Below are 23,053 nucleotides of genomic sequence, written 5' to 3'. Positions count from 1 at the left end.
TTTCCCACCAGAAATTCACACAAAACCACAAATAGAGGGAAACAGACGCTGTGTGTCAGGAATCAATCCCTGTTTGACATGATGTTCATTTTGATGTTTTTATCTCTGAGCGAGTGCAGAATCTGATCTCCACCCACAGACCGAACCAATAAAAACCCAACGGCCCACATCTGAATCTCATCAGACAATTATCATTCATTACAGACCCTGAAACACTGCTGGACACACACACACAAACACACACACGCGAGCTCTAGATCTCTCTCAGATCGACTCTTACTGCGGAAAACAGAGCTGTGAATGAAATATTACATTCAGGTTTCTTATATTGGGCTTAAATGCAAAATACTGCTAATGTACAGTTTGGGGATAGTAAGATTTCTTTTCTTTTTTTCTTTTTTTTTAAGGACATAAGCATATAAGTCTCAAGCTACAGTATATGTCAGGGTCAGTATCAAAACATCATTTTCATAACTTTTTTAAGAAATAAAAAAAAGTCTCAATTCAGAAAAACAAACTTTCCTGTCCTGTCAGACCAGAGGCGCTGTATTAATTCACTGTATATTCACTATATATACACAGTGTAAAGAGCAAAATAAATTATGAGCATGCAGTCTTGTAGTTACGTTGGATTTGCATGCAGGTTTAAAGTTCATTCTATTAATCAGAATCAGTTTCTATATTAACAATTCAAGTTTCCGTATCATTAACCCAAAATACCACTTAATTTGTTTGTGTGTGTGTGTGTATTATTTTCTATATTTTTGGTGACTGGTGGCTCATACAGACTTGTTAACTGTATTGTATTAACAACAACTAGTTTGTGACTGCTATTTAATAGCCTTACCTTATCCTGCTCATTCATCAGTGTTAGTGAAATTCAATTTCACTATTTCGAATGATAACTTTTAAAAGCAGCCCCACTGTGAGCTACGAGCTTGTTAATCGATTGTGTCTGCTGAACCGTCAGCCACGTTATTTCAGCTTATTTAAAAAATAAAAATAATCATGTTAACAGCAGAATTCCTGCATTACCCATGATGCTATACAGACAATTCCACCAATCAGAAAGCAAAATGCACTAAAAGAGCTTGTTAGCTCCGCCCACCCCATGAAGAATGCGAATGCATAATCGAGTCGCTCTCTCTGTGCTCTCACAATATAAACGTGTGTAATAATATGCATATTTTGCAATAAACTTAATGTATTGTTTTTATGTGTATAATCAACGTTTGCGAATGAGTCGTTTTATATTTCTCAATACTGTTCGCAGTGATTCATGGGATTGTAGTTCTTTCCTTCATTAAAGCCTTTAAGTTCACAGTCTTGTACTTTTGACTGATTTTCCAAAACGTCTTTGTTTCAATTCAAAGTTAGGCCACATTTACACATGGCCGGGTATTTAGAGAAACGAATATTTCCTCCTCTCCGTTTTCAATAATAACATCGTGCACACAACATCGTTTACATCAACGGGCATAAACACGCCGTCGAGCGCCATCATAACTATGCCAAACCTATGGGCGGCAGTGAGAAGGACAAAGCCATGCAAGCCAATCAGAATCCTCAGAATCGACAACAACGAATAACACGAGCGACTTCCTAGGGCGCTCACATGACGTTACGCGTTTTCTTGCGCATAATGTGACATTTGAGAACCTAAAACCCCGTTTCTCCCAGTTGAAGAGGCAACACATAACCGGCATTATCAGAAATCTTTGGCCGGAGTTTTTAGAAATACCGGTAATCGTTTTCTGTGATAAAAACAAGGTTTTCGTGTAAATGAGAGGCCAAACCGCAGGGAAATATCTGCGTCTTCCCTTCGTGTAAACGGGGCCTTAGTAGTGTTGTGATTCTCCTCATTGCTGGCTGGTTCGGTTCATGGCTTAAAACTCTTTAAAGACTTTTTTTTTAAATCCCTTTGGGAGAAATGAATGGAAAAAAAAAATACTTCCATCACTGTTGCCCTCTTCAAATGACAAGAAGAGGAGAATAACGTACATTTTTGGAGTTTCACAGACATGATCCCTACGAATTCACTTTATAAAAAAAGAGATAAATAATTCTGTAAATAATTACAGAATGATTAATTTAACCCACAATTAACTCAACATTTCATGTTTCTAACCTGAAGCTGCAGCATATAGTGTGAATAACACTGAAGTACAGTATAAACAGTGTGAAAGACAACAGATCATCAGAGATTACACTGAGCCAGAGTTAGAGATGACCTGAGGTAAACACCGGTCCATTAGTGTGTTTAGCTGCAGTCACACACACTGATGTTTGCTGTGCTGTAAATGCGATGAAGCCCCTCTGAGAGACTGTTTGCCTGAAAACTCCTGAGGAATGTGTTGTATAACATGCCACTGACAGACACAAATACATCCCAGCATTCCTTTCTCTTCTAATGACTAAAACAAGAGACCGCGGCCCAGTGACTTTAAGAGCTTTGCCATGCATCTCCACTTCAACCCTTTATTACACACACACACACAATCACAAACTGGCACACACTCACCTAGACACACTCACCTCCTCACACTCACTCACACACTCACACACTCACTCACTCACTCACTCACTCACTCACACACACCTCCTCACTCACACACACACACTCAGTCACTCACCTCCTTACTTACTCACACACACACACACACAATCACAAACTGGCACACACTCACCTAGACACACTCACCTCCTCACTCACACACACACACACTCACTCACTCACACACACACACACACTCACCTCCTCACTCACTCACACACACACACACACTCACCTCCTCACTCACTCACTCACACACACACACTCACCTCCTCACTCACACACACACTCCCTACTCACTCACTCACTCACTCACTCACACAAACACTCCCTACTTACTCACGCACCCACACACTTTCACTCATTCACTCACTCACACACTTACTCACACACACACACACTCGCACACTCACTCACTCACACACACACACACACTCACTCACTCACTCACTCACTCACACACACACACACACACTCACTCACTCACTCACTCACACACACACACACACACACACACACACACTCACTCACTCACTCACTCACACACACACACACTCACTCACTCACTCACACACTCACTCACTTGACCAGCTAACTAAATGGGGACATACACTACATCTCGAAAGTTTGAAGTCAGTACAATTTATTGAGCAAAGATGCATTAAACTGATGAAAAATGACAGTAAAGGCATTTCCAGTATTGCAAAAGATATCGATTTCAGATAAACATGAAGCAGCACAACTGTTTTCAACACCGATAATCATCAGAAATTAGGGCTGTACTGTCCTAGTCGATTAGTCGATTAATTGGTCGATACGTTCTGGTTCGACCAAAATTCTGATTGGTCGATTTTCTGCCGTGTTTATTTCATCAGTTTTGCCGCGCTGAGGCGCGCTCATTTCATCAGGTGGAAAGCACTAACTGCTAATGGGGGTGTTTTCAGAGTACCCTTGTTTCGCTGTAACAGTCTGTCTTCAAAACACCCCCCTTGTTTTCACCTTTTTTGGATTAGTCCAACCCAAGAGAGAGCGTCGAGCGTAGGTTTGATGCTGAATATTATTTATTTAATTGTGAGAGCGTTTAAGGCGGCGCTCACATATCGCGCATAAAAACGCGTCGAAAACGCTAGGCGCGCCGCGTTCTCCTTTTTCCAAAGCGCTCGAGGTGGTTGCGCTTCGGAGGCGTCTGTCGTTGCTAAGCTTGGTTCTTGTCACGTGACCTGCGGTGCGCTTGCGGCATTCTGAAAAGTTGAGATGTTTTTATCTCGATGCGGCGCGGACGCGCTTGGAAAAAACGAGCGCGTCGCACCGAGTCAGTCCTCTTCTAACATGTCAACAACAAAGAAATCGACAGTGTGGCAGCATTTTGTTAAAATTGATAACAGGAAAAAGGTCGAATGCAAAGTTTGCAAGCAACAGTTTTCCACAGCTTGACGACAAACATGACATATCATCTAAAAGTGGTAAGCTCTAAGGGGGGGCCAGTGCCCCCGTGTCACCAAGCTTGGCCCCCCCTCTGGCCCCCTTAAATTTGGAATCGTAAAATCACACCAAACAACTGCGCATTTGATCAGTTGCGGCGCCTTCATCTATACGCTACACTGCAGCACGACGTATATTCACATGAAATGTTAACGCAGAGGAACGGGACACTGCAGTTCACAAAAGTTCATCATTTGCATGTGCTTTAAAGCCTTGCCGGTTAAACATGTCATTCGCTGCTGATGCGCTGTTCAAATATGCGCTTTACTGAGCGCGTACACTCGACGCGCACATGCACTAAAAGCCTGTTACTGGACTAAAAGTTATCTTTTGAGTCTTATATTGCGCTAATACTGTCAAATACAGACAATGTTTACATAAACAAAGTTGGTTATGTCTAAAGTGAAAGCAAACAGAGAAAACTAATTAAAATCTGCTTGTCATATGCGTGTATATTAGACGCGTCGCGTGCAGTTCTTAAAGAGACAGTAGCCCTAATAATAAACATGCTGCCGCTTGTCCTTAAAGAGATAGTTCACCCAAAACCAAACAGTTGCTGGTCCCCATTGACTTCCATAGTAGGAAAAAAATATACTATGGAAGTCACAGGGGTACATGTACATCAACTGTTTGGTTACTCACATTCTTTCAAATAACGTTTATTTTCAACAGAAGAAAGAAACTTATTCAGGTTTAAAACAATTTAAGAGAGTAAATTATGACTTTTTTGGGGGAGAACTATCCCTTTAATGTTAATAAAACAACAAAACACACAGAGGAAATCATTCACTGCTCTTGACTGAGAACTTTAAGTCTGTTGTGTTTTATTTTCATATTTGTTCATTTAATTACTTTCTTCAATTCTACTGTTAAATACACCTATAGCTGAAAAAATAAAGCACTGTGATCTGCACATTTATTTAAAGCACATTTATTTCATTTGTATATTAAGTTGTGTATGTGTAATATGTATCTCTGTTCTTAATTTTTAATAACAAAGAAAATAGTGACAAAGATTTTTATCTTCGCCACTTTGGCCTAAATGTCTGCCATTCTTTTTTATTTTATATTTTGTTACCTATATTTTGTTACCTATAAGGCTTTGTTTTTAAAATAGGGACATTAGTTTGGCTGTAATGCTCAGTCACATGCAAAATAGAAAAACCAACATGAAAAAAGAATCGTGATAAAATCGTGATTTTCCTGAAAAAAAAAGAAAATTGTGATATGATATTATTGCCATATCGCCCACCCCAGGTGTAAAAAAGTGCCTAGATGTGCTTAGATGCTAAAAATGTGTTATTATTGATCATTATATCACACTACAATTAAACATAATGAAACATTCATTTGAATTGAAATTGTTTTATTAGCTTAGCTAATATAATTTAATAGCTTTTTCTAGAGATTGCAGTCATGCATGACATGGTGAAAAATGACTTGAAATAATACTGAAAATAGGTTAAGATAAATGTTAAAGGTGTGCCCCCTAAAAGCACAAGTGGCCCCTGCCTGGCCCCCCCAGTTACTGTGGTCTAGAACCGCCACTGCGTTAGCTTGCCCTGTGTGTTTTGAGTAGGCTATGAACATATCAGAATTTGCATATTTCAATGTTTTAGTGTGATAACCTAACTTTTTTATTTTTTATTTGGAGCCTAATGCGCAATTGCGCTGTGCTGTTGGTTGTGTTAGTTTTGAGCCTAGGATGCTTATTTTTCAGTTATGCACTTTATTTCGTTTCTGCTCTTGATCTGGTTTGTTTAATAAATATTCTTTTTTTTTATTAAAGTGGACGTGCCTTTTGTGTTTATTAAGAGTAAAAGCTTTAGTTAATAGTCTATTCGTGTCTCAGCTGCGAAGCTGAGCTCATGTTCAGCCTCGCTCGGTGCGAGGACATGCACGGTGAAATGATAGTGTCTGACAGTTATAACTTATTATTATAACATATGACAAAAATAATTGTCTAAATTATGTTGCATATTCCTCAACAGTTCTTGTGATGATATCACTAGTTGACAACATAGTACTATTTTCGGAAATCATAAGCTATGATATTGCGCAGGTGCACGTGATGCAGCGCTGTCAGAGCCGACAGACTCAAGTGTCAGACTCATTTCAGTGCAAAATAATTAGGTCAAAAACGATTTAATATACTGCAAATAGCCTACTAGTTGTTTATGTTTATTTATAATTCATTTAGGCGGACAACAAGGCTACCAAGTACTGCGCACAGTGCGCATCTAATTCATTTAACGTTTTTTTTTCTAACGTCATTTTTAGTCGATTTTTAGTCGAAAATTTCAGGACTTCAGTCGACCAAGATTTTCTTTGGTTGAGTACAGCCCTATCAGAAATGTTTCCTGAGCAGCAAATCATCATATTAGAATGATTTCTGACGGATCATTACGTATTAAACTTCAGCGTATTGTTGAGGAAAGGTGTGCTGTTGCTTTACTCAGTCAATTTCCACCGGCTGGATCATAAAACAGATGAAAAACTCACAGATGCACATTAAAGAAAGAACCAGAGTCAAATCAGGAGACAAGATCATCACAGAGCAAACACAGAAAACGCAGCATCTGAATAATAGCATGCATTAGCGCTAATTAGACCGGTTTAGAGTTTTCACGTCCATCAGACACGACCAGACGTGTTTCTTACTGCAGCCCTTCAAATAAATAGGCTGAATAACTATAATCTTTCAATGCACAAAAGCGTCAGTCCTCAAACACGCATAATAACGGAGACATCGCTCAGCAAAACGACTGACAGTCTGACAGTAATAGTCCTGAACTTTACAGCTGAAGCTGGTGAATGTGTTACAGAAGAGCTTTGAAGGACGTGAACTTAGACGTGTAATGTCTCACGCTTAGCCAGTGAGCCAAAGCACGCCGCTAACATGATAAAACCTGCTTCTTTAAATCACAAACCATTCAAAAAACTGAAGCGAGGGAATACAGGCCACACTACAACCTCAATAAAAGCTCTAATATAATAAGACCAGTACAATCTACTTGAATGGGGGAATCCTGAAATCTCAAAAAATGCTTACAGAATTCACAATTAAATAACATATTTCAAATCAGCCACACAATCTGACATGAACGGTCCTATAAATGTTGTTTTTCACGTTTAAAGAGTGTTAAAAAGCTTATATTTCAGCAACCGGTAGTGACACCGTGACCTTACCGATCAGCGATTGGCTCTTTTATTTAGGAGGCGGGACTTATTCCGCCATGTTGCACGTTTCTCCCATTCATTAGTAATATGAGTGCACTGTCTTTTTATATTTAAAGTCTTTGAAACGAAGACAACATAAAAGAGACCTTTGGAAACTGTAAAAAGCATATGGAAAAAAATCTTCAAAAGAAGATCACAGTCACAGAGTTGCAAGTGTTTGTGATAGAAATCCCCCCTATAAACGATTCAAAGAGTCGCTGCACATGATAAAAATGTAAAAAGGAAGTAAAAACAGACACACCTGCTCTGATGGAAACATACGGTCTACTCAAGAAAGAAGCATTTCATGCATTTCATTGATTAAACGGCAGAATCTGGTTATATTTGGTTAAATAAAACAAATATCTTTATTAAATAAACTAGATTATATCTAGTTAAATATAAACCAATATAAAATATTTGATGAAACATACTCTTATTATGGGCTATTCACAGTTGAAACTGTTAACCCATGGTCAATTAACCCCTTGTTATCATTAGTGGTTGACCAATATGGATTTTTGCATGTCGATATCTTAGAGAGAAGAGAGACCAATGGCGAATATAAAGCTATATATACATATATGTGTGTGTGTGTGTGTGTATGTATGTATGCATGTATACAGTACATACATATATATATGAAATGCACACTATTTAATTCAAATATATTGAATAAAACGCATAATTTTCTACATAAAATCCTTTGAATAAATTAAATTATTTTACATGATATTTACTCAAATAATCTGAAAAACATAATTGTAAAAAATCAATTAATTTTTTTTTTTTACTGAAAACATCAATGATGTCAAAATAAAAGTCCTGCTTTTGACAGTTATTGGGCAAAACTGTCAAAAAATGTCAAATATCGGCATTGGTGATTACCCTTGATCAATAGTTATATGCTGTTTAGAAGTGTATATTTGAAATGGATGTGACTGGTCAAAGTGTCAGGCAGCAGTACACACACACACACACACACACACATACATAAACATACATATATCTATCAAAGTTTCACTACTGAAAAGCCTATTAAAGAGAATTGAATGAGGGATTATTGTGCTCATAGAGTTTTAATATGGATTTATTAAAGAGTCAACAGAGGATTAATTGGGCTTTCACAGGTAGTCAAAGGTTGAAACCACCACAGGGCAATCTTTGGTGAAATCTTGACTGTTTAACACAGGACATGCTACTACACACACACACACACACACACACACACACTTTAATCAGGTTCATAATGACAAATCCAGGGTCCCTTCCGTTGCTCTTCCCGTTCCTCTCGTCTTCATTCAAGACATCAAACATTCCACAACGGCACAAAGGAAACAACAAGCTCTTAGTGGGACATAAAAGCGTGTAATCTGATTGGCCTGGTCTCACTGGACCCCCATCATGTACTGCAACAGGCTGTAATGTCTTCAGTACAACATCCTACAAATCGTTAACACCGCTGGCTAATTTTAGGGCGAATGATGTTGCAGAAACCGCACATGAGTCTGTCCTTTCAGGGGAATGTGGTTTGCATTCACTCGCATTAGCCATGTAATTGTTATAAAATCCAGACGTGTGGCAGTAACTATAGTGGTGTTAAACAGGACCGTATGACAGCATTCGGGAACTAAACTCTTAATAAACAAGCCAGAGGAAAAGTCTTTACACATTTACTGAAGTTCTGCAAGTCTCATTTGTTTCTCCAATTGAGCCACAAATGAGTCACTGGTTGATGTACAGAAAGAGCTCAAATTCTTGTGGACCCACTGTTTTATTTATACTATTGATATTTTGAAATAGCTTTTATTTTTTTCAGGTTTTAGTCGTTTTGTTGTGCTTATATAATTTTTAGTTTTATTAAGTTTAGTTTTATTTTTCAGCATTTCCAAAGTTTTTTCTAACATTTATATTTTCAGTTTTATTTCAATAAATGAAAACGATTTTTAATAGTTTTTGGTTTTAGTTAACAATAACATTACTTTTTTTACATTTTGTTACATTCTACTTTTTTGCAATAAATTGTACCATTTATTAGCAATTTCTGAGTGATTATTTTTTCCAGTGCAAGGGAATCTGATGAGAAAGGCTTGAGTTTCTGTAGAGATCTCTTCTGAAACTCAAGAGGAGACACACAAGAGATTCCCGGGGTGTTTTCCACAAGAGAAACGCCGGGAGACTGGAGCAAAAGCGCAGACAAACATCAACAGGTCAGAGCGGAGAGACGGCCTGTTATCAGTTTCCAGAGGGAAATATAGACCGGAAACTCTTCTGAATGAGGGGAGGGAGGCCTATCGGAAGAGCAGAGTAAACAAGCTCCTAGCTTTTTAATCATCTAGACTCGCGTTTTCAACCTAACGCTCTTTGATCTGGCGCTCCATTAACGCATCCATCCCGGCCTCCCTATCATCCGTCCTCCTGAGAGATTATTATTATAGAAGAAAAGTGGAGAGTTACACGACAGATCCGAGGAGGGCGTGTGCTCGGATAATTCTAGCGTGCACGTCTGCTGTCATGCTCTTCCTAATCCAATAAGACATTTCTGTAGAGGTCGCACTACAAACATGAGATCGCTTTAGAAGTGTCTGATCATGATAGTAAAGGTTAGGCGAGTATGGCTGGTTTATATCATAATAACATAGTATACATCATAAGTAGGGGTGGGCGATACACCGGTAGACGTAATTAACCAGCAGAAATGTGCCAACCAGTAGAGATTGTTTTGCCACCTATAGGGATGCAACGATACCAAGATTCCAGGGGCCGGGTTCACAAAGCTATTTTAGACCGGTCTATAGTGTTAGACAAGTCTAAAATTTGCTCATAGACTAGTCTAATGCAAGATAAAATAAAGACTGACTTAATTTAGACCAAAAAAATTAGACACCTAACCCAGGCTAACTTAGGTCTAAGACTCTGCAACCAGCAGTAACAATCAGTTACATTACAAACAGCCAGAAGAAAAGGGAAAATGGCTCATAATTTAAACATTTCTTCTTGTTACTACATTCTCTGCTAAATTTCCCAAGTAAAATGTCCTTGTAACTGTTATACTCCTCCAACAAACACATATTTTCCGCTGGGGTAAACTGCACTGAGCGGTTGAATGCATAGATATCCATATAAGGCTAGATGTCTTACGGCGGAGTCACTTCCGGCATCACCGGCGGCCATCTTACCACAGGGAAGCAGTGAATTAAGGTGAGTGATCAGCATGCACACAAATCCTCTTATCTCGCTGAAATCTTGACGGATTTACAAACGGTTTGGTTTCTTACAAACGTTATAAACGTGGCTATAATTCTTTCATAATGGAAGTCCATTGTTATAATTATTCATATGTATGCAGTGTCATAACTACATCTCTGACGTTTATAACAAACCAAACCATTTGAAAATCGGTAGAAAATTGAGCAAGTTATGGTTATTTAAAAGTACATGCACCATGTTATGAGTGAGCAAGCTCCCTGTGGCAAGATGGCCGCCGTGTGCGGACGTCGACCTCCATTGGCCAGCAGCACGGACGAGTCATCTAGCCTTTATTATATGATCTCTATGATTGAATGCGCTTACTCGATCTGCCATGTTTTTTGTTTTGAAAAGTGTCTTATTTTACCCAGAATGCTAGTCTGAATTCTGACTATCTACTATAAGCTATAGTCAAAGTCTATCTTTGTGAAACCGGCCCCAGTAGTCGGTACCAATACCATTAAAATTGTACAGTTCTCGGTACCACAGCAAAATCTGTTGGAACTATTTTTCTATTTTATTGAACTATTTGAAAAAAATATTAAATTAAATTCAATTACTTTATTTATGACGGTAATCATAAGTAAATAATACATAAGCATTAAAGGCTACATGCTGTTTAAACGTAAACAGTCCTTATAAAAAAAAAAAAATCCCATGGAGACGTAGCTAAATCTACTGTACAGTAGCCTAATTATTTCGGTCAATTTCTTCAAGTTAAACCGAATTTTTATTTTGACGGGTTGCCGTGAAGACCTTTGAGTTTCTGTGTGTTTATGATATGACGATAGTTTTTTCTCAAATTAAACGGTAAAATGCTCATGAAGTGACTCTCTGAGTGGCTCTGGAGATGCATTTCATCATGTCATCATATCGTGAGGCAGCAGAGACTGAAAACAGCGCGAGCGTCACTCGTGCTTCAGTGTGTGTGTGTGTGTGTGTGTGTGAGGTAAATTAAACCGCGCGTCTGCGCCATTCATTCACACAGAGACAAGCAGAACATGCAGGGTTAATATTTTAATAGTCTTTTTGCAGTTTAATATACACAGACACTATATATTTTGTGGTATATATCGGCTACAGACAGTGCTCCAAGTAAAAAAGTAAGTCTGGAGCCCCGCGCTTAGATAAAAACACGGAGACTTTGACAACACTAGCCGCCTAATTGGTCTTGAATGGTTAAATACACATACCCATGTGTCAAGGTGACCATGTCTTTGCAAGTATCCTTGTAAACAACACAGTCAGTTATGTTTTAAGTGCATGTAAACAGTTGAGAAAGAAAACATGTGTAACAGTATATTCGCTCTTAAAGTGACAGCAGCCTAATAAACCTGCTGTCGTCTGGCATTAATGTTAATCAAACAACAAAAGAGACGCAATCTCTTTTTGCTCTTGACTGAATCACGTATTGTCTCACTTTAATAAGAATAAATGTATATTTACACAATGAAGACTATGCAGTGTTGTTTTATACATTTGATTACTTTATAGAATTGATGCAGGTTAGTATTTTTTACTTCTAGTTCTTGAAGTGTTTGAGATAGGTCTATTTCTTTGTTCTATTGTAGTTTGTTGTTGTATTGCTTGTTATTATTTTCTTTGTTATTATTTTATCACTGACTGTTTACTTGTCTGCAGGAAGAATTATTATTTTTTAGGCTAGTATTAAGTTTTTTTGTGATATTGAAATTTTGATGAAATAAAAACCTTATTAAAGCAAAAATATATAAAATATCTATATCGTGATCTGTATAGTTACAACGTGAAATAAAATTACTCATATCGTGATATACGATTTTGGTCATAATACCAAATAATTGGTCACTGACCCCTAATCACAAGTAGTTATTTCTGCTGAAACTTTTATGAATATATATATATATATATATATATATATATATACACAGTATATAATAAGTCTCTTCTGCTCAACAAGACTGCACTCATTTGAATAAAAAACAGCAATATTATGAAATTATATTACATTTTAAATTTACTGTTTTCTATGTGAATATATAGTAAAGTGTAATTTATTCCTGTGATCAAAGCTGAATTTTCAGCATCATTACTCCAGTCTTCAGTGTCACATGATCCTTCACAAATCATTCTAATATGACGATTTGATGCTCAAGAAACATTACTGATTATTATTAATGTTGAAAACAGTTTTGCTGCTTCATATTTTGGTGGAAGCCAATCTTTTGTAACATTAATATCTTTTGTAACATTAATAAATGTCTTTACCGTCACAAAAAAAAACTAAAACGTTTCAATGGATATATTTGTCCTGATAGCAGAGCAGAAATATCTACTGCAGTACAGCCTAAATCTCAACTGAACCCATTTCTACAGTCACTCTTCCACCCAGCACTATAGGTAAGAGGATCTGATCTTAGATCAGTAGCTTCAGTAGAACCTGATACTGCTCTTTGTGAGCGTTTGCAAAGCCTGAGCTGATCTCTCCGCCACACAACCCCAAACAAACCAGGAGAAAACTAATCTAATGAGACTTGTGGACTCTAATGGTCTTTTAATTGGGAAGTGCCCATCAGAAGGTCTTAACCTGGACACTCTTAGCCAATGCCAGATTCAAAATCATGGAGTCAAACATTTGGCAATAACTTCATCCCTCAACAATGGCCTCCATACAAAACATATTTGGACACTTTAGTCACACTTGTCCCATTGCATTAGTTTAGTTTCACTTGTAAAGTGTTCTTGTGCATCTTTCTTTTCAATAAATAACACATTCTTTGATTTAAAAAAAAAAAAAATATTTATTGCAATAACTTTCATATATATGTAAGAGTGTCCAAATACATTTCGGGAGCACTATTGCTTTATTGGATTAAAAAGCATTAAAGAAAAGTGTGGTGGCTTTAAAAAAAAAGAAGTTTTTATGCATCTGGAAAGGACTGTGTGGTAAAAAGGCTTCACGTCATGCGTCTCACTGACATAAAAATAGCAAGTCTGTACCGTAATATTAAAGTGATATAGAATTGGTTAAAAGGTACCACTTGTGTCAAATAAAATTCCACATTTCTAATGCAAAATAAACAGAGAACGTATGATCGGCCTCCATTAGAGACTAGCGGCTGCGCTGAGAGCCCTTTTCTCCTTAAATAAAACATTTCCACCATCATCATGTCTGATCTTGTTTTTCTCTGCCTGTGATCCGCCGACCGGCCCAGAAAAGCCAGTCAAATTTGGGTAGCGCCGTTTGCCAACCTGTGGCCTGGAGAAACAACATGCTTAGGAAGATCAAATGGGATGGGAGATGTGTAATTACTGGTGGTTATGAAAACTGGCTGTCATCCTCAACGCGGTGAATTCAGCGCCGCCCGAGGATAGTCGAGGCAGACACGCCTGAGAACGCACTAATCCCACACACTTAACTAAACAAGACTTGTTGTTGCTTCACTTTGTTTAATTTGAAGTTTAATACAGAGATGGTAGGGCTGAGCCATACATGCATGTTATTTTATGAGGCCATCACCAGGTATTTTACTTGCAATATACAATTAAAGGGATACTCCACTTTTTTTGAAAATAGGCTCATTTTACAACTCCCCCAGAGTTAAACAGTTGAGTTTTATCATTTTGGAATCCATTCAGCCGATCTCCGGGTCTGGGGGTCCCACTTTTAGCATAGCTTAGCATAATGAATTGAACCGGACAAGACCATTAGCATCTGTGGGACCCCTAGACCCGGAGATCGGCTGAATGGATTCGAAAACGGTAAAACTCAACTCTTTAACTCTGGGGGAGTTGTAAAATAAGCCTATTTCCAAAAAAAGTGGAGTATCCCTTTAAGCAACATTGTGAATGACTTTTTATTTTATTTTTAATTTTTTCTGATTGAAACATTAGTAAGTTTGATGTCAAGATTTCCACGAATCAGTTCAAAATCAGATGGATTCATCAGTAGGGATGCGCGATATATCGGCCACCATATCGGTATCGGCCGATATATGTCCATTTTTAATATTATTATTGTTATCGGCTCGATAAGAAAATCGGGCTGACATATTAAAGCCGATAAATAATGGATTATTTCCTCCAGCTGAGACACTTCAGATGCGCACTGTTCAACTTCAACATGATGGTTTTGAATTTCTTGAAATATGAGTGCATTACAAGTCTGTCATATCGGCTACATAAAATAATCATGAGAACATAATTATAATTGTGTGTTTGGGACATGGATTTTAATGGCGAGACTTGTTTTTGTAATCATGCTCTCAAAAATTATATACGAATTTGGACTTTTTGGAGATTTATCGGCCAATATATCAGTTATCGACTTTAAAATATAAAGAATTATCGGTTATCGGTATCGGCCAAAATTTTCATAGCATTGCATCCAATATAGGGGAAAAAAGTACATTGAAATCACATCAAGATAAAATTCGGGTTCTGAACGCATGTGATTCATGGATTAATTGCAAGGTTTAACCATCATAGAGTGAAAGTTTATCATTTGCATGTTTAAGTCACATCAGTTTAAACATTTAAGCGAGTTTAAAGCATTCAGCGCAAGAAGACACGAAAGAACGAACACAGCAAACACCGAATTCTGTTCTCTTTCTCGTCTTTTTGTCTCGTCGTCACATACATGCAAAATTATATTCTCATAAACACAGTCATTTGCATCTTAAAGGGATCATGACAAGAGAAATCAAATTTCCTTGATCTTTAGATATATAAGAGGTCTTTGTGCCATTAAAGTTTCATGTCTTAAAACGTCCTCCTCATTATAAACAAAGCATTTATGTAATCAAGCACCAAAAACAGCTCGTGTGTATATCGCGGGATCTGTGACGTCACATGGGTAAATACATTTGCATAAGCCCGCCTCCAGAGCAAGACATCGACCAATAGTTATACATCATCGCATCATAGGCCCCGCCCACTGACGTTCACTCGCATGACGGCTGATATTTGCCTTCACTGGATGTGAGCGTCGCGTCACAAGCAAACATCCCTTTGTTCATTTGGTGTCTAGATTATTTTAACTAGATGTATTTTACATCTTAACATTTTTTTTTTAAATGGCAACAACGTACAAAAACCTCCAAAGCAATTTCAGAGCAAATACATATCCAAACAACATATGTGACCCTGGACCACAAAACCAGTCACATGGGTAATTTTTTTTAAATTGAGATTTATACATCATATGAAAGCTGAATACATTAGCTTTATTTATATTTGGACAATATTTGTCAGAGATACAACTATTGAAAATCTGGAATGTGAGGGTGCAAAAAATCGAAACATTGAGAAAATCTCATTTAAAGATGTTCATTTATGTTGGCGATTGTGCTGCATTCACTCACAAAAATAAATGTTTTATATATTTACGGTAGGAAATCTACAAAATATCTGCATGGAACATGATCTTTACTCAATATCCTAATGATTTTTGGCATAAAAGAAAAATGGATAATTTTGACCCATTCAATGTATTGTTGGATATTGCCACAGATATACCCGTGCGACTCGTGACTGGTGACGTGATCCAGGGTCACATATAAAATAATCAAAAGCCAAAAAACTGAGATATCATTTAAGGTTTTCCAGCCAGCAGCATAAAAACATGCTATAGATCATTTAATATCATTCTTCCTAGAAGCAGATAAAAGCCACAATGTTAAATTCATGTGGTAAAAAGTGAGGGAAGAAAGAAGATAGAAACCTCCCCCCTACCCCGCCTGCTTCTATCACTTTGTCCCCTAGAGGAAGGGAACATTATGCAGGAGGACAATGAGCCGAAGCAACCCAGGCCTGTTGCAACAGGTTGGCACTGCAACAAAAAAAGCATCTGTGTGTGCGACACACTCTCTGAAAGAGAACGATACACTTCTGCAAATCAAACACACATGCACATAACATTAGATTCCTGCTAATTGTGTGTTTATTATCCAATGCAACACGCTCGCTCGAGTACAACCAGTGCCTTCAGCAACTCCTCAGTTCTTCAACCCTTGAGCTACAAACCCAGATCTGCAACCACAGTGTTCTTCTGCATGGGCTTGATTCACACTGTACATTCTGCATGTAGATACTAGTTACCGGCGGCATGAATAACACCTCCAAACGTACAGGGACCTGGGATTTTCAACTAATGCAATCTCTCAGACTTACACCAAAGCGAGATCAGAATATCACAGAGACTTGAGGGAGGACTCTTTTTCACAAGAAACCACCTAGCAACTGCTCACAACACCTTAGCAACCACAAAGCAACACCTACAACACAGAACCGCTCACACTTTTGTCAGAAAATGCAGAAATCTATTTACAACTTGCTATGAACATAGTAAGCCAAGTCAAGTCAGCTTTATTTATACAGCACTTTTTACAATACAGATTGTTTTAAAGCAGCTTTACAGAGATAACAGGAAAATAATGCAACAAAGCTTGTTTCTTCGTCATAGTCCAGCTTAAGTAAGTTCAGTGATGGTTAATTTTTGTTGTGAAAAAGTTATTCATTTAGTTCATTTATAACCGCTCTGGAGAAAACAGTGATGTCTTGTCCAGCTCAGTTCAGCTCTCGTATAATGGTGTCAATGCAGGCAGATCAATAATATTGTTGAATATTAGATTAAATGTCCCCAACTAAGCAAGCCAAAAGCCAAAGGCGACAGACTAGGCGCGTTTCCATTACAGATTTGCACAAAACTTTTGCGATTTTTTCAAAATGTCGACAAAAAACAATTGCTAAATGACGGCGTTTCCATTAATTGATGTTATGCGACTAACATTAACTTTTGATTTTTTCAAATTTTTCCTCTCGCGATCAGTAAAATCATTCCAAAAATCATGGCAATGGACGCTGGTAGGTTTATGTACTATATCCCAGCCATTGCACTGGCCATTATTATTAATTGAAGGAGATGTATGTGTGTTTTCCAAGCATTAATGGTAAGGAACGACCCTTATTATACTTATGAGCGGCACATATGAGGAGGAGTTTCTGGGTGTTTCTCCCTCAGATCTGCTTCGAGATCTTGATTGTGGCATTTATTTGAGGTTTAGAATACAGTATTCCTGTAATTCATTTGAATGTAATAAAGAACTCTGTCTCGTCTTCTGTCCAAACACACCGCGTCATCTACGTCAGGTGACCTGTAAATGCACAAAAACTGTTTCCAGTGCAGTTTTGCGAAATATTTCTTTTTCAAATTGCCTGAAAAACCTCCTCAAGTGAGCGTAAAAAACTTTTATTGTGAAAAATGGGAGTTTTTGCGAAATTAATGTGTTTCCACTGGGCGTATTTTCAATTCGCAATTTCAATTTGCGCAGTTTGAAGGGTAATGGAAACAGGTAAAATAGTCAAATATGTTTGGCCAACACTTGACTTTTCTCCACCCATGAAGTCAAAGTCAAGACTCAAACTCAACATGAAATGTCTCTCACAAACACGCATTCCACTAACAAGAAATCTATTTTTATGATACAATAACTCTTTCCTACAGGCTTTCAAGATGCATTTCCAGTGAGCGCATCCCCTCTGGCTTGATCTGGATGGCTCTCGCTCTCGAAGCCTTCAAAGCCTCAACATCTGGCAGAACGGCCTTGGAGAACAGACCTAATAGTTTACAAGACCACAAATCTATCACCTCCAATAAGACCCGGGCGGGTTCTGGAACCCACAGAAACGCATCCGACGACTTCCCAGAAGCCGGACGATAACAACGACACTGTGCACTCCTGTGTACATCAACAAACTCTGATCACACACAGTATTACTGGTGTTTCTTATACTACACACTCTCATGAATAAAGCTTCTTGATTGGCATCGATGGTTCCTTTAACATTCATGGAAACTTTCCATTGAACAAAAGTTTCTTTATAGAGGAAAAGGGTTCTTCACATTAAAAAAAAATGGAAATACTTTATTTTATAGTGTCCTTGTTACATATGTACTGTACTTACCTAACAGTAAATTATGCATAATTACATGCAACTAACCCTCAACCAAACCCTAATCCTACCCTAACCCTATAGTAAGTACATGTAGTTGCTTAATATTACTCAGTACTTAAATATATAATTACACTGTAACAATGACACCTTCAAATAAAGTGTAACCAAAAAAATGGTTCTTTTAATAATGTTCACTTAAAGATTTTTAAAGAACTTTATTCTACATCATCGCTGTGAAAACGTACTATTTTTTAAGAGTGTATGACAATTATCTACAAGTGGCCCCTAAAATAAAAATACACAAAATGGAAGTGCTTTTATTTTGCACGAAGTGTGTGCCTGTGCCGTTTCTTTACAACAGATGACACTTTCTTTGACCTAATATCTAATGCAATGACATTCAGACAGTTTTCAGGGCCAGTGTCTGCCAGTTAAAGCCTTCAAGACTGAAGATGCACATTAGTGTTCCCAGCAAGCAATTTTTCGTTTAAAAGACGTCTGATAGCCGTTCACACACAGCTCAGACGTCTAGGCTAAAACGAGGCAACATTTGGGCTGTCAGTGAAAATGTAATAGACGTCTAAAAACCATCGCCTAAGAATAGACCAGTCATCATTTAGATAACATGTCAAAGAAATGAAACCAAACACCTTGTAATCACTGTTTGCTTTGCTTACATGATTGAATATCATACATCTCGCAAGTTGTTTTTGGCAACAACGACATGTAACCAAATTCAAGGTTATTTTGGCTAGAAGTGTGTTACTCATAGCCGGACTATATCGGATCTAAAGTTAACCTGTTGCTTGCTGGGTTCCCTTCACAGAACTTGTGTCATTTACATTGATGCATTTAGCAGATGCTTTATCCAAAAGCAGAACCACAGCAATTTGATTCGATTCATAATATGCGATGGCAGGATAATTGGGCAACTCGACTAGTGTTTTCCCTGAAAACCTTGGAAACTTTCCATTGATCCAAAGTTTCTTTATAGTGGAAAAAGGTTCTTCACACTAAGAAAGAAAAAATTCTTATTTTTTAAGAGTGCATGACAATATCTACAGTGGCCCCAAAAATAAAAATAAAAAACAGAATGTAACTGCTTTTGGTTACACTTCATTTGAATGTGTCATTTTTACAGTGTAATTATAAATGTAAGTACTGAGTAATATTAATTAACTACATGTACTTACTATAAGGTTAGGGTAGGATTAGGATTTGGTTGAGGGTTAGTTTTATGTAAATATGCATAATTTACTGTTATTACTATGGTAAGTACATGCAACATCTGTCAAATAAAGTGTTACCCTGCTGTTATTTTGCAAGAAGTGTGCCGTTTCTTTACAATAGATGACAATTTCTTTAATCTAATATCTAATGCAATGACAGTTTTTAGAGCCAGTGTCTGCCAGTTAAAGCCTTCAAGATTGACATTAGCATTCCCTCACAGATCTTGTGTCATTTACATTTATGCATTTAGCAGATGCTTTCATCTAAAAGCGGAACCAAAGCGTATAATCATAATATGCAATGTAAGCTTTCTGAAAGCATCTCCCAGGTCTTACCTGCATCAGTTTCCCTCTGGCACTGCCTGCGCTTCCCCCGGCGAACACCCCTTCCAGGGTGAGGATGGGCCTGCTGGTGGACTCCTGCTTCAGCAGGGTCACCTTGATCAGGGCTCGTTCCGTCTCCACCGCAGCGGCCAGTTCCAGGCCCGTGTGGCCCAACACCACCTCCAGGCCAGCCATGAGCATCCACGGCCAGAGCCCGGCCCAGCGCCGCACAGGAACCCTCATTGTCCCGGCTGCAGCGGCCGGCTCCGGCCATACATTATGCACTGTCTGTCCACAAACCTATCCGTCCAGAAAAGAAAGAAAAAAACACTAGAATCCAGAGGGGTCACTAAAACTGTCCACAAAGCTATCCGTGAGGCAAAAAAACACACAGACTAGAATCCTCAGGGGTCACTGAAAGTGTCCAAAAAAAAAAAAAAAAAAAAATCCAATGGCTTTTAGAGTGGATTGTTGTGTTGTGATGTGAAATGTAAGACTATTATTAACAACTATTTGTAAATCTAATCAAATGGAACGTATTAAACATTATTAAATGTTAGTTGTTTGACTGGCCTGTATCACTGACTGAACATGATCGACAGGTGGTGAAATATGACTGAGAGCCAGTGATTGACAGCGCACTGACTCCTGGCGTGAGCATTGATTTAAGTGACAAAAGCTTTAAAGGGTTTGATGTGATCTCCTAAAGATCGATAGTTTTACCGATTCCCGCGCGTCGTGATTGATAAGGTGACGTCATGATGACTCCGTTACTGTGCGGAACGCCGCGTCCACTTCAAAGGATTCCAAACATTCCAGAATGTAACAGGTTGTCGCAGAATCACCGTCTCCATCAATGCAACAATGTATCAGTTATTCCGCTCATAAAGCCGAAGAAAATATTCAGAAGAGTTTATAATCCCAGTGTGAACGCCTGGAGATGTTTCCCGTGAGGACCAACATATAAAATGCGACGGGAAAAAAATATGATTTGCTTTGCAGGAGAGATCGAAAGCACTGTCAGGAGATTGAGCTCTTTATGAACGGTCATTTCCATGTTCCTAAATGAATTAAGATCAATCTGCTGTTACTTCACAAACCTGTTCGACTCAAGTTAAATCTCCACAGATCCATGTCGAGAAATCCAGTCACTTCATGTGTAGAATCCGCACGCGCTGTCCCGAAATAAAGTCTCAGTGCTGTTGATCCGAACAGCAGGAACGCTGGAGAAGTTTAAAGTTGAGAGAGTGCGAGCGTGTGTGTGTGTGTGTGTACCTGCTGACTGTCAGTGAGGGTGGAGCGGAACAGCAGAACTGATCCGACCCATTAAACACACACACACACACGCATACTGCGCCCTCTAGCTCACATCAGGGGAGAAACATCACAATCACAGTCAGTTGCTGCATATCAAACCCGAAACTAATAGAGCATTATTTTGACGTGAGTGAATGTAATCATCACTACAACAGTTGTAAGCTTGACAGTTACTTCATGAAATAATGTAATAGGCTTGTTATTACCGAATAATTATCCCTGACAGCTATGTTAAAAAGTAAAACATGTTGAAAAATTGTTTAACAATTTAATTACACTAAAAAGCACTAGAATGATTCAACTACATAATCTGAATCGAGCTTTACAGCACAATTTGAATTCGGCTCATATTTGAGTTATTTTCCTGTTTACTACTGTCAAGCTCCTTTTAAAACGTCTGTACTGTATGAGTTACAGGAATAAAATCCTAAGGGAAATTAAGATTTGGTGTATTCATCATTTATATGACTTGAGCAGGTTTATAATAACATAATTTCACTGTTCCATCAAAATAACACAAAACACAGCAATGACACTCGTTCAGCCTTTATCAGGGTTTTCACTCGCTTTGCATTTATTCAAATTCAAAAAAGCTGAAAACAAATCAGGTAATTTCACTGCAATTAAAATCTGACTTTCACTCTCGTGCTGTTAAATATATAAAGCTTATAAATACTGAAATATATAAGATCATTTCAAATAAAATATCACTTTCACTGTAGATATTCAAAGAACAGCATGCAATATTAACTTAAAACTACTTGAAATCACACAAAAGCAAAACTTTCTTAAATAATTAATTCCATTTTTTAAACGTTATAAATAAGAGTTATATGTATATATATATATATATATATATATATATATATATATATATATATATATATATATATACATATATATAATGAATCATTGAAGGTACATTTGTCAACAAAGTGAGATTAAATGCATAAAACTATTTGTTTTAAGATATTTAATTATTGGAGGTTTACGTGGTATTCTGATTCTGCATTTCACTGATTTGATTTTATTAATTGTGAGAAATTCTGATTCTGTTTTTTAAAATCATCCTACCCGTTTATTTCGCACTGGTAGGACATCTGAGGTAACGTTAACGTTACTTTTTACTGTAAAATCACACTGCCATGGTCTAATAAGAATCTTCGGTAAAGTTACACTGAAGTATTTTATGTGGACACAGACGCGAATCAGAAACGATTTTACGATGTGGTAGGATGAACTGATAGATATGGCTATTTTTTCGCTACGGTATTAAAATCTGACAAGGTTGGAAAGATCGACAGAACACCGGCCTTTGGACCCGGAAGCAGTATCGAGAGTGCAAAGCAACACACAAACAAACCAGTTTTTTTACAGTCTATGAAACAAACTCAGACAAACGCTTTAGCAGCTATTGTTAATACAAACGCTTTATTTTTAATACAAACGCAGTAACGTTATCGAAATACAAATAATATTCAACATGTTATATGGGATATATTTCATTAACCGGTGTATCACCGCTATATTTGGGAGAAACCCCAGCAGCAGCTCAACAGATGCACCTCAGAATGTTGTACCCCTGAAAAGGGGGAGAAGATTAATACACACAAAACTCGCGCAGTTTCTCCACTGGAAGCTTTATGTAGAATGAAAAAAACCCGCAAGCTCTCCCCCTAGTGTTGACGCAGACCAGAACAATCGATCGTCCATAAACTGATCACAGATTAACTAAGTATAACTA

General features: G+C 37.8%; 1 protein-coding gene across 2 annotated transcripts in view; it reads right to left on the bottom strand.

Annotated features, from left to right (window-relative positions):
• Nucleotides 1-20,418, bottom strand: part of rnf43 (ring finger protein 43) — a 140,490-nt gene extending 120,072 nt beyond the window's left edge. For both annotated transcript variants that reach the window (XM_084115137.1, XM_084115138.1), the window contains exon 1: nucleotides 20,005-20,418. In XM_084115137.1, coding sequence (XP_083971263.1) covers nucleotides 20,005-20,235 — 231 coding nt within the window. In that variant the 5' untranslated portion in view covers nucleotides 20,236-20,418. The remainder of the gene's footprint in view (nucleotides 1-20,004) is intronic.
• Nucleotides 20,419-23,053: the final 2,635 nt, after the last annotated feature.

Source organism: Abramis brama (assembly GCF_963993115.1).
Source record: "Abramis brama genome assembly, chromosome: 5".
In the NCBI taxonomy this organism is placed as follows: Eukaryota; Metazoa; Chordata; class Actinopteri; order Cypriniformes; family Leuciscidae; genus Abramis; species Abramis brama.
This window is presented reverse-complemented; position numbering and strand designations above follow the sequence as displayed.